Source organism: Heptranchias perlo, chromosome 44 (assembly GCF_035084215.1).
Source record: "Heptranchias perlo isolate sHepPer1 chromosome 44, sHepPer1.hap1, whole genome shotgun sequence".
Classification (NCBI taxonomy): Eukaryota; Metazoa; Chordata; class Chondrichthyes; order Hexanchiformes; family Hexanchidae; genus Heptranchias; species Heptranchias perlo.
The window spans coordinates 5,690,555-5,703,055 of record NC_090368.1 but is presented as its reverse complement, the minus strand read 5'-3'; the positions used below and the strand labels follow the sequence as shown (position 1 = coordinate 5,703,055).

The 12,501-nt window shown below is 51.7% G+C and overlaps 1 protein-coding gene across 1 annotated transcript in view; it reads left to right on the top strand.

Annotated features, from left to right (window-relative positions):
* Nucleotides 1-11,100, top strand: part of LOC137306661 (aryl hydrocarbon receptor nuclear translocator-like) — a 36,734-nt gene extending 25,634 nt beyond the window's left edge. Inside the window, exons 16-20 of the mRNA XM_067976007.1 lie at nt 206-308; nt 1,323-1,464; nt 3,315-3,483; nt 4,807-4,946; nt 6,298-11,100. Coding sequence (XP_067832108.1) covers nt 206-308; nt 1,323-1,464; nt 3,315-3,483; nt 4,807-4,946; nt 6,298-6,387 — 644 coding nt within the window. The 3' untranslated portion in view covers nt 6,388-11,100. The remainder of the gene's footprint in view (nt 1-205; nt 309-1,322; nt 1,465-3,314; nt 3,484-4,806; nt 4,947-6,297) is intronic.
* Nucleotides 11,101-12,501: the final 1,401 nt, after the last annotated feature.

Sequence of the window (12,501 nt, the reverse complement as noted above, 5' to 3'; positions counted from 1 at the left end):
GCGCAAATTGGCTGCCGCGTTTCCTACATTACAACAGTGACTACACTTCAAACAAGTGCTTCATTGGCTGCAAAGGTTGTGAAAGGCGCTATAAAAATGCAAGCTAGTTGTTTCTTGTCTGCTTGTAATAAGTAACTCACCAAGTATTTCAGCGATGTCGTACGGCACCGTATAAACGCAAGTGGTGTTTAATTCTGTCGCACAGCTGACCAGAGTAAGGTGATTCCAGCGACCTCGGGCGCCGGGAGCCAGCAGATGTACCAGCAGGGGAGCTCCTTCCCATCAGCACGCCCGGCACAGAACTTCAGGTACCGTCGCCTTCTACGGCTAGCTCTTGTGCCAAGGTTGCGGCGCGTTGCACGAGGTAGACAGTAACATCTTCCTGTAGAGGCGCGGAGGGGGGGTGCAGCTGTCGCAAAAAACACCAGCGAACTGGATGTTGATCGGTTTTAATCAGCCATCTTCCCTTCTCCGCTATCCAGTCCTGGCCTGCTCCCCCCACCCGGCCCCTTTCTTTTCATGGTCAGCAAATCAGCCGAACCCTGACCCCGTCCTCGCTCGACACCGGCGCTGTCCCGCAGGGGTCACTGGACAGCGTTCAGGAGCAGGAATCCGCCCTCCCAAAGACACAGGAGCACCGAGTACAATTATCGTAGAATCAGACAGCACAGAAGGAGGCCGTTCGGCCCATCGTGCCTGTGCCGGCTCTTTTTGAAAGAGCTATCCAATTAGCCTCACTCCCCGGCTCTTTCCCCATAGCCCTGCAAATGTCCCCTTTTCAAGTATTACACCACTTCTATTGCTGCCCTGGGCACCTCCGCGCAGGCTAGCGATTGAAACTGGGGGCATTAAGGTCTGGTTTATTACCACACCACAACACACTGCACTCTCACCCACTGAAATGCAATAACCATCAGTCACGCCGTAGTCCTGTAACGCTCCCCATCATCATCTTCCTTCTGGGACCGTGGGCATCGCTGGCAAGGCCAGCATTCATTGCCCGTCCCTCGTTGCCCCTCGGTGGTGGTGGTGGGCAGCCTTCTTGAACCGCTGCAGCTCCGTGGGGCGAAGGTGCTCCCACAGTGCTGTAGCGGCTTGGTACGACCGAGTGACTCGCTCGGCCACTTCCGAGTCCACCACGTAGACGCAGACCGGATGAAGACAGCAGGGCCCCCTCCCCCCCACTAAAGGAAACGAGCGAACCAGTTGTTTTTACTTCTACGCCCGCTTAGTAATCTGCTGACGCGGTGTTGTGTTGTAGTGTCTTGTATTGCGATAAGAGGTTTCTGATTCCTTCTCTGCTCCTTCCTCCCCCGTGACAGCGCGACGATGGTCCCCCCTGCGAGCATTGACCAGCAGCCAGCGTCGGCAGGACAGATCCTCGCTCAGATCTCTCGCCAGTCGGCCACCGGTCAGGTTTCTGGAAGCGCCTGGAGTGGAAACCGGCCCCCATTCCCAGCACAGGTCTCTCTCTCACCCCCCCCCACCCCCTCCACCCCCAACTCAGCGGTTTACGCCTCTCGATACATTTTATTCCCCTTAAACCTTCAGCTTTTTCTCCACCTCCCCTCGAAAGCAATCAGTTGCTGAAATGGGGACGGTGGCAGTGGGGTTGGGGGGGGGGGGGTACCTATAGGACTGAAACGTGGTGTGGGTCTTCGGTTTAAAGCTAGCCCCATAGTGCAGGACACCAGCGAGGTGGAGGAGAGCAGCAGAGACGTCAGGGTCAATCAGGAAGTAGTGGATTGGTGGGCAAAGCACTGGGTGGGGTCTGTGTTAACATAGGAACAGGAGCAGGCCATTCAGCCCCTCGAGCCTTTTCCGCTATTCAGTTAGATCATAGCCGATCTGTATCTTGACTCCATCTCCCCGCCTTGGTTCCGTCACCCTTAATACCCAACAAAAATCTATCAATCTCAGTCTTGACATTTCCAATTGACCCCCAGCCTCAACAGCTTTTTGGGGGAGAGAGTTCCAGATTCCCACTCCCCTTTGTGTGAAGAAGTTCTTCCCGACATCACCCCTGAACGGCCTAACTCTAATTTTAAGGTTACGCCCCCTTATCATAGTAGGTATAGCACAGGAGGAGGCCATTCGGCCCATCGTGCCTGTGCTGGCTTTTTGAATGAGCTATCCAATTCGTCCCATTTCCCTGTTCTTTCCCCCGTAGCCCTGTCAGTATTTTCCCTTCAAGTCCCTTGTTCTGGACTCCCCCCGCCAGAGGAAATAGGGCAGAAAGAAAGAAACTATCAAATTCTTCAGTCATCTTAAACACCTCGATTAGATCACCCCTTAATCTTCTATACTCGAGGGAATACAAGCCTAGTCTGTGCAACCTGTCCTCATATTTTAACCCTTATCTGGTGAATCTGCACTGCATCCCCTCCAAGGCCAATATATCCTTCCTGAGCACCTCCCAAACCCACGACCTCTACCACCTAGAAGGACAAGAGCAGCAGGTACATGGGAACAACACCACCTGCACGTTCCCCTCCAAGTCACACCCCATCCCGACTTGGAAATATATCGGCCGTTCCTCCATCGTCGCTGGGTCAAAATCCTGGAACTCCCTTCCTAACAGCACTGTGGGAGAACCTTCACCACACGGACTGCGGCGGTTCAAGAAGGCGGCTCACCACCACCTTCTCAAGGGCAATCAGGGATGGGCAATAAATGCCGGCCTCGCCAGCGACGCCCGCATCCCATGAACGAATAATAAAAAAAAGGTGCAGTGCCCAGAACTGAACGCAGTAGCTCCAGATGGGGTCTGACCAGAGCTTTATATAACTGTGGCGTAACTTTTGTATTCCCACCCCCTCGGGATAAAAGGCAACATTCCATTTGCCTTCTGAATTAGTTTCAACACATTGAGTTCCTTTCTCAGACATGGCTTACCCGCAAGTAACAAATACAATGTACCGATATAAAATAACCCGGAGCAGTATGTTGAGTCGATGTAGCAGGGTTACAAAGAACAGTGTAAATTTGCCTCGGGCTTTGTGGGAATTGCGGAATGTGATCCCGAAAGGGGCAGGAGCAACGCAACAAATTCTGAATTTGGCTTCAGTGGCTATCATGGGTGGGGTAGGGTGTTTGCTTCAGTTCGCTGCCGGTGCCCCTAAGGGACGACGCGGGCTATTTAGAGGCCGGTTTCGAGCCTTCGCCTCGGGAGTCAGCCACGTTGGAGATGTGAAGAAATCTGCCTGGAGAGCTGGTGGAAGGCTTCTCGTCGTAGGAGCGCCGCTCGGTGAGTGACACCAGAGATCCCGGCCGGCTTTTCCATCGCCTTCTCCCTTTTTTTTTTATTCTTCCAGCAAGTGGCAGCCCAGGGAGCGAAGACGCAGTCGCCTCCGTTTGCGTTGGGAGGGAGCCACCAATTCACGGCCAGCGCCAATTCCTTCAGCCCCCTCGCCAGTCCTGTAGCCAATTCCTCGGCTGGAGGCGCCGCCTACCCGACCCTTGCCAACCGCTCCGCTGCTTTCGGTAGGTAACCACCTCGCCTTTGCTCTGATTGTTTCTCCTTTTTATTGTCCGGCTACGGAGGAGGGTTGAAATCAGCCCAGCGCCCGATCGCTGTCCATCGACCCCCTGCTAGAAAGTGTGTGAGGCGTGCGGATTGAGAACAGGATTGGGCTCGGCTTCAATGCCCCCCCGGGTCGAATAGCCGTCAGGTCCTCCCGGTGCAGGTCTGCATATGAAGAATTCTCACTTGGACAAAGTACTGGAGGGCCTGTGGTAATCTATGAAGTGCACAAGGGAGAAAGGAATAGAAGGATATGCTGATAGGGTGAGACGAAGAGGGGGTGGGAGGAGGCTTGTGTGGAGCATAAATGCCGGCATAGACCTGTTAGGCCGACTGGCCTGTTTCTGTGCTGTAGACTCGACGTAGCTCTATGAATTGGGAGCTGAGGGCAGAAAATGTTGGATAAAAGTTATTTATTTTCTCCGCACTCGTTGCGTTGTGCGATCTGCCTTTCGGCAGGGCTCAGAACCTTTTAGCTTTTTTTTTTCTCTCTCTTACTGAAGAGTCTAAGCCAGAAGAGAATTGGGAGAGAGATGAAGGAGTGGTTAAGTGACACTTGGAGTCTTAAAAGCTGTAAATTGCAGGAGGCTGGATAGGGTGTGATATGTTCCACAGTGTTGAGTTAGAGTAGGAGACAGGGTGATAAACTTTGATTCAAGTGTCAGCTTGGCTCAGTTGGTAGCATTCTCCCCTCTGGATCCAAAGTTTGCGAGTCCGAGTCCCACTCCAGGATGTGAGCCCATAATCCAGGCCGACACTCCCAGTGCCAGTACTGAGGGAGTGCTGCACTGCCGGAGGTGCCGTCTTTCGGAAGAGACGTTAAACCGAGGCCCCGTCTGCCCCTCTCAGGTGGACGTAAAAGATCCCACGGCCGCTATTTCGAAGAGCAGGGGAGTTCTCCCCGGTGTCCTGGGCCGATATTTATCCCTCACCCAACATCACTAAAAAAACAGATTATCTTATTGCTGTTAGCGGGATCTTCCTGTGCGCAAATTTGCTGCCGAATTTACATTACATTACATTACATTACAACAGTGACTACACTTCAAAAGTACTTCATTGGCTGTAAAACGCTTTGGGACGTCCTGAGGTCGTGAAATGCACTATATAAATGCACGTTCTTTTCTTTTTGGTTCCCATCAAGGCGAGCGGTGTCAGTGCTGCGAAATGTGTAACTTCAAAAGCTGCGTTTAGGAAACAAGGAGGCAGCTGTGGCAAATGCTAGATGTAGAGTAGGCAAACTTCTTTCTTTAATGGAGTAATGGAATATGTTTTTTTGTAAGCTGAGACCGGACAGACGAGTGCGCAGTTCCCGAGTCGACCTGCAGAGGGAGCGTCCGTGTGGCCGCAGTGGCAGGGACACGCGCAGACGTCCAGCGAACAGCACTCCCACCAACAGCAGAGCCAGCCCGAGGTGTTTCCGGTAAGGAGCCAAACTGCCATTAGTCCAGTACCCCTTAGTATTACAGGATGGTTCTCCTTAGAGCAGAGACGGTTAAGAGGAGATTTGATCGAGCTGTTCAAAATTGGCGTGATACAGCACAGAAGGAGGCTATTCAGCCCATCGTGCCTGTGCCGGCTCTTTGAACGAGCTATCCAATTAGTCCCACTCCCCCCTGCTCTTTTCCCGTAGCCCTGTCAATTTTTCCCCTTCAAGTATTTATCCAATTCCCTTTTGAAAGTTACTATTGAATCTGCTTCCACCGCCCTTTCAGGCAGCGCATTCCAGATCATAACTCGCTGCGTAAAAAAAAAAATTATTCTCCTCATCTCCCCGCCCCGCCCCCCCCCCCCCCACCCCCCCGGTTCTTTTGCCGATTATCTTAAATCTGTGTCTTCTGGTTACCGACCCTCCTGCCACTGGAAATAGTTTCTCCTTATTTACTCTATCAAAACCCTTCATGATTTTGAACACCTCGATTAAATCTCCCTTCTCTGCTCCAAGGAGAACAATCCCAGCTTCTCCAGTCTCTCCACATAACTGAAGTCTCATATCCCTGGTACCATTCCCGTAAATCTTTTCTGCACCCTCTCCAAGGCCTTGACATCCTTCCTAAAGTGTGGTGCCCAGAATTGAACACAAAACTCCTTATGAGGGGTTTTGAGAGAGTAAATAAGGAGAAACCGTTTCCAGTGGCAGGAGGGTCGGTAACCAGAGGACGCAAATTTAAGATTATTGGCAAAAGAACCAGAGGGGGAGATGAGAATGTTTTTTTACGCAGCGAGTTGTTCTGATCTGGAATTCGCTGCCTGAAAGGGCGGTGGAAGCAGATTCAATAATAACTTTCAAAAGGGAATTGGATAAATACTTGAAAGGGAAAAAATTTGCAGGGGCTACGGGGAAAGAGCAGGGGGGGGGGGGAGTGGGACTAATTGGAGAGCTCTTTCAAAGAGCCGGTACAGGCCCGATGGGCCGAATGGCCTCCCTCTGTGCTGTATGATTCTATGAGGAGGCCCGACATCACCTCAGCGCATCACCCACACCTCGGGAACAAATAAGAAACAAACTGTCTTGAATGGAAAGTTTTCGAAGTGGGAGACCAACCTGTAACGTTCGTTTGGTGTCGGCCGCGGCTCAGCGGGCAGCACGCTCGCCTTGGAGTCAGAAGGTCGTGGGTTCGAGTCCCCGCTCCAGAGACTTGAGCACGTAATCCAGGGGCTGAATGGCCTCCTCCTGCTCCTAATTCAAAGAGGAGAGGGGTGTATATTTTAACGTAGCAGGATTCTGGTGCAGCAATAAACTGTGTGTGTTGTTTTTTTGCTTAACCCTTCAGGATATGCTGTCCATATATGAAGACCAGGGCACCACCTACAACAGTGATGAGTTCTCTGAACTGCCCATGTTCCCTCCGTTCTCTGAGTGACCCCGACGCACCAGAAGGGAAACTTGTCAGCAGGCACGTCTGTCTCTTTTTTCCGCCCCCCCCCCGCTTTTCATTTGTAACTCTGCGTTGAAAAGTTTCTTGGGGTACGTTCGCCCCCATCCTCCCACCACCCCGTCTGTGTGCTGAGGGAGGGAAGGAAGGAAAGTAGAAGATGGAGTAACTTTTATTTTGCTGTCGAACTGCCGTTCCTTGGGGTCCCCGGCCGGCCGTTTTGTTTCGTAGCCTGGAGAAACCTTTTAACTGACGCCGTAACTGGTGTACGGTTGGGCAGATTTCCCTCACCTAGCGTTGGTTGGCATTCGCTCCGCGCCCACCTCGAGGGCACAGTTAGAGTTGGGAGCGTACCGTGCGGGTTTGCTTGACACTCCACTGCTGCAGGCAGTCTGCTTTGACCTTCTTTCCACTTGAAGCACAGGGAAGTCAGGAGCCTTTCCAATGGGTCTCCAGTGTACAATGTTCAGGGAAAGCAGGTCACCTCCGTAATGCCGCCTGTGGACAATCTGGGACTGAGCGGGTGGAACAATCGAGTGCTTCCACTCGATTTGTCGTTCGCTGAGCGCTCTGGTCTCTTGCTGTGCCCCAGAACGGTAAGTCTACTCCTCGCTCCAGAGTGCCTGGCAGCAGCGATGCCCGTGAGGAAGGCTTGCATCGATGTGCCCCCTCAGCGTCCTTCCCTTCCCTTCCCTTCCCTTCCCTCCCCTCCCGCCCCCTGGCCCAGAGATCGGTTGCTCCCCAGAGATCAGGAGCTCCCTTTTGTGGGGCACGGTGCAGCATATCCTTCTCCCTCCACCACCGTGTACCATCTCCCGCAGCCCGCCAAGGCTTCCTCGACAGCACCTCCCGAACCCGCGACCTCCCCCACCCGGAAGGACAAGGGCAGCAGGTGCATGGGAACCTCCCAGTTCTCCCACCCCCCCCCCCCCAAGTCACACACCCCATCCCGACTTGGAAATATATCGGCCATTCCTTCCTCGTCGCTGGGTCAAAATCCTGGAACTCCCTTCCTAACAGCACTGTGGGAGAACCTTCAAGAAGGCAGCTCACCACCACCTTCTGAAGGGGCAACTAGGGGATGGGCAATAAATGCCGGCCTCGCCAGCGATGCATTCTCGGGACGCGGGCATCTGAGCTCGCTGCACTTAATTTTTCTAACTGAAGCAAGAAGTGCCAACACCTGCCCCGCTGTCCCCGTGCTCAAACCAAAAAGTAAGTGATTGAAAGCTCTTCAGAAAATACTAAAATCTCCAGCTGACCCGCTGGAAACGTCTGGCGTGGCATCGAACCGCGCAGATTAGGATGCTCCCCCTCAACCCACCCCCCCCCCCCTCTCCCGGCTCGGCCCCTTGGCCTGTGCCAACGTAGACGACCTCGAGTCGGGTGGCAGCAGGGACGCCACAGCTGGCAGTCGGCTGCGGCGTCCCTACTTGCCCCCTTTTGACAAGACGAGGGGGGAAGTATCAGTCCAGGGCGCTTCTCCTGTCCTGCTGGAACGCGGAGGGGCTTTGCGGCGACGCCCCTTGTAGTCGAACAGCCCGGGCTCCGCCGTCAAGACGAGGGGCGGGGTGGGGGGTTGCAGCCGTGGGATATATCTATATATATATATATTTTAAAAAGCAACAGAATAAAGGGGGTCTGAGCTTGTGAAACGAGTCCCTGAATTCTGTCCTTCTCGCAGGACTGTAGGATTTCAAAGCCATTGAGCGAACCGGGCACCGGTTTTATTTTTTTAAAAAAAACCTTCCGTGTGACGGGTCTTTATAAATATTTTTTTTAATTCTGCGTACGTGGCACATTCACTCGTACACCAGCCTCGAGAGTTTTCGTACATTGGAGTCTGGCGGAGTTTTAAACCCGTCTGGTGCGTATGTGTATTTTTCTGATGTTTTAATTTGTAACATAGATCTGTACTGAACTTGTGAATAGCCCAGGAATAATCACGCTGGTCCTTTTTCTATATATATATATAAAAAAAATCATTGTATTTCACACCTTTCCCCTTCTGGGCACTTTGTAAATATATCAAATGAATTGGGGGGGGGGGGGGGAACGGGGAGGAGAAGGGGGACATTTTAAATATTTTTTTTATATATAAAAATATATATATATATAGTTTTAATGCAGAGGAGGGTTGAAATCAGCCCAGCTCCCTGCTCCCGATCCCTGTCCGTCGACCCCCCCCCGGCTAGGTGTGTGGGCTGAGAACAGGATTGGGCTCGGCTTTATTGCCCCCCCCCACAGTCAAATAGCCGTCAGCTCCTCCCGGTGTAGACTTGTATATGAAGAATTCCTGCTTTTTACACAGTACTGGAGGGCCCTGTGGTAACCTATGCATCTAGGTTAAGCACACGAGGGAGAAAGGAATAGAAGGATATGCTGAGGGTGGGAGGAGGAGGCTTGTGTGGACCTCTTGGGCCGAATGGCCTGTTTCTGTGCTGTAGACTCTGTGTAGTTCTATGTAATGTGATGCAGTGAGGGATCGCAGCAGCAGGGAAGGAACTATTGTGCGCACGTCTCTCTTTCCTGCGGGAAAATCAACCCATTCCACTTCCCACGTGGTGAAATCTGCACCCCCAATGCACGGTTAAACGAGACAGCTGGCCTGCTGCGGCCCTTGTATCGCTGCACACCTCGAGTCAACAAACAGCTGTGTTTCGAGAACCCTGAATGCCAGCCGGTTGGATGAAGCACGGCTGTAATTCAGGACAGGCGTTCATAACCCATAGGCGAAGCTGGATTGGGCGTCCTGTGAGGCTACTTAAAGACTTGTTGGCGGGATTGTCCGGCCCAGCGCACTTGCCCTCTTTGTTCAACTCCCGACTCTCTGCCTTTTGAGCCCGTCCACATCGCCCACGTTGCTGTCCTTCGAGGCAATCTATTCCACAACACAGCTGAAAGAGCTCACTCCTAACCCCCCCCCCCCCCCCCCCCACCTTGTTTATTTTTTAGCTTGTGTCCCCTTAGTGTTGGAATGCTTTGTTACATCCGGACTACAGCACAGAAACAGGCCATTCGGCCCAACCGGTCTGTGCTGGCGTTTATGCTGCACACGAACCTCCTCCCACCCCTCTTCATCTCACCCTATATCAGCATTTCTTTCTGTTCCTTTCTCCCTCATGTGCTTATCTAGCTCTCCTTTAAGTGCGTCTGTGCTATTCGCCTCAACCACTCCTTGTGGTGGAGTTAGTCTGGCTGATTCCACCCTCCTCCCTCCTCTTTTTATCCCCCCCCCTCCCCCCTCCAATCGTGACAACATTAGCAGCATCACCTCAAAAGTCTCCCTGTTGCCAAAGAGCATCAGCCTGACTCCTTAACCCTTCCTTGTAACGTAGACTCCCAATATCTGGAATCATCTTTCCACTCTCTGATTGATAACCTTCCTGTAACTGATCACAGTAGTGTAGTGGTACCGGTTCAAATCCCACCAGGGCAAGTTGTGAAATTGAACTCGCTGTCTGATGATCCCGTTTTATATATTCCGGGACTGTTTCCATTGGATGTATTTGTGGGAAATGTGACGTAGGAGCAGGTGTAGGCCATTCAGCCCCTCCAGCCTGTTCCGCCATTCCGTTGGATAGATCATAGTTGATCTGTGACCTACCTAACTCCATATCCCCGCCTTGGTTCCATAACCCTTAATACCCTTGCCTAACAAAAATGTCTTAGTTTTGAAATTTTCAATTGACCCCCAGCCTCAACAGCTTTTTGGGGGGAGAGAGTTCCAGATTCCCACTCCCCTTTGTGTGAAGAAGTGCTTCCTGACATCACCCCTGAATGGCCTGGCACTAATTTTAAGGTTCTGCCCCCTTGTTCCGGACTCCCCCCACCAGAGGAAATAGTTTCTCCCTTATCGACCCCTGTCGAATCCTTTAATCATCTTAATTAGATCACCCCTTAATTGTCTGTACTTGAGGGAATACAAGCCTAGTCTGTAACCTGGCCTAGTAATTTAACCCTTTTAGCCCTGGTGATTCACTTGCTGCCAAATCCCACCCTCCCCCCTGTTTGTACTGCGGGACAGGTTCGTACACACGAACTTGCAGTGCATGAGTGGGAATCGGTGCGCGCGGGTGAATTGAACCCACCTGCTCGCGTGCCGTTAAGTGTCGAAAGCCGAGTTTGCAGCTTGATGTTTGTATTGGGGGGTGAGGGGATGAGGGCTTAAGTGGGGAGGTCGGCAACAGGGGGCAGCGTGTCGGGCTGGCCAGACGGTCGGGTCTCCTGCAGCCAGATCGTTGGGCACAACCTCCCGGTTGTATCGGTCAGAGCACCCCCGCGTAAACCTCTTGTGAAGGCGGACCATGTTTGCAGGATTAGCCCCTCTGACAACACAGAGACAGTGTAAATGGGGTCCCACCCCCCCCTCATAAACAAGCCGCCTCCCTTTTTAATTTATATATTTTTTTAAAAAACAAGTCTTGGAGCGTACACTTCGCAAGGCAGAGTGAGGGGGGTGTCTGAAATATTCTTTTTAGGAGGGGAGGGAGGGGTTGCTAAAATTGTCCATGATGGTGCACTGGTTTGGACATCGCTATTGTAGGAAGGTTACTGATTTTTTTAAAAAAAAATTTTCTTACAACTTTCTGGATTGTGTCTCTTCATTTTCCTGTACATGTTTTTATTTTACTTTTTATTTATTCAGATTAATACATTGTTAATCTTTTTGTCACATTAATAAAGAGGAACGAAAATCCATTTGGGAGTGGTTTGATTGTGTGCCCTTGTTGTGCGTTTTCGAAGAATGGTTTCCAGCATTGCCCTCGTGGCTCAGCGGGTAGCACTCTGGCCTCGGAGTCAGAAGGTCGTGGGTTCGAGCCCCACTCCAGAGACTCGAGCACAAAATCTAGCCTGACACTTGAATGCCGGTACTGAGGGAGTGCTGCATTGTCGGAGGTGCCGTCTTTCGGATGAGACGTTAAGCCAAAGCCCCTCCTACACAAAGGCCGCCTATTTCCACCTCCGTAACATCGCCCCTCTCTGTCTCGGCCTCAGCTCATAGGCTGCTGAAACCCTCATCCGTCCCTTTGTTACCTCTAGACTCGTCTATTCCAGTGCTCTCCTGGCCGTCCTCCGTAAACTTCAGCTCATCCAAAATTCTGCTGCCCCGTACCCTAACCACTCAGTTTAAAAACAAGGCCACTCGCTAAAAACAAAACCTGGTGGTCCAGCACCAAGTAGGGGTGGGCATTAAATGTGGCCTTGGCAGCCTTACCTGAAAAATGTTTTAAAAGAGCACGAGAGGCACACGTCAAATGGATTGGCCAGAGTTCCTGATCGTTCTCCAGTGACTCCGTGCTGCAAATCGGACTAGTAACACCTCCCTGGTTGAATATCCTGCTGTCTAGGCTCACGCAGGAAGAATGGCCACTTAGTGCCTGCGGAACTGTGCCCCAGCGAAGCTGTCTCCCTCCCCCTTTCACGCGAAGATGAGCAGGACCAAAGCAACAACTGTTTCTTCAAGTGATCTGGTCTCACCTCCTAAGAAACAAACGCTGCTTTGATAGCGGGGAGAGACTCTTGGGCTCCTGGTTGTGAAACAGTTCTTATCAATGGAAAAAAAATTGTAAGATTTCAGTGTGAATCCTATAATTATAATTAAGTAGGTTAGTTTGGTGCCAAATATTCAAGGGTGAGCCCCGAAGTAAAGTATCTAAGGTACTATATTGAAAATTCCAATAGGTAACCTTTATTGAAACCACCTCCCTCTCCCCCTTTTCCAAACACATACAATTTGGAAAGTTGGATTGGGCTTTACATAAGTACCGAAATTAGCCTGTCTTGGACTGTCCAACATACCCCAATCCAAAAAATAGGGATTGCAAAGGTGGCCAAATGAATCAAAGGCAGGACTATAACCAACACCAACTATTTTCCAAAGGCGCTAACTTGGTCCCAGCGATGGATTAACGAACAGTGGGTCAGTGGGCAGCACTCTTGACTCAGAAGCTTCGAGCCCCACTCCAGAGACTCGAGCCCATAAATCTAGGCTGGCGCTCCCGGTGCAGTACTGAGGGAGCGCTGCACTGTCGGAGGTGCCGTCTTTCAGGTGAGACGTTAACCCTAACGAGAGGCATTGACTGAGAAGCTGTTGCTCTC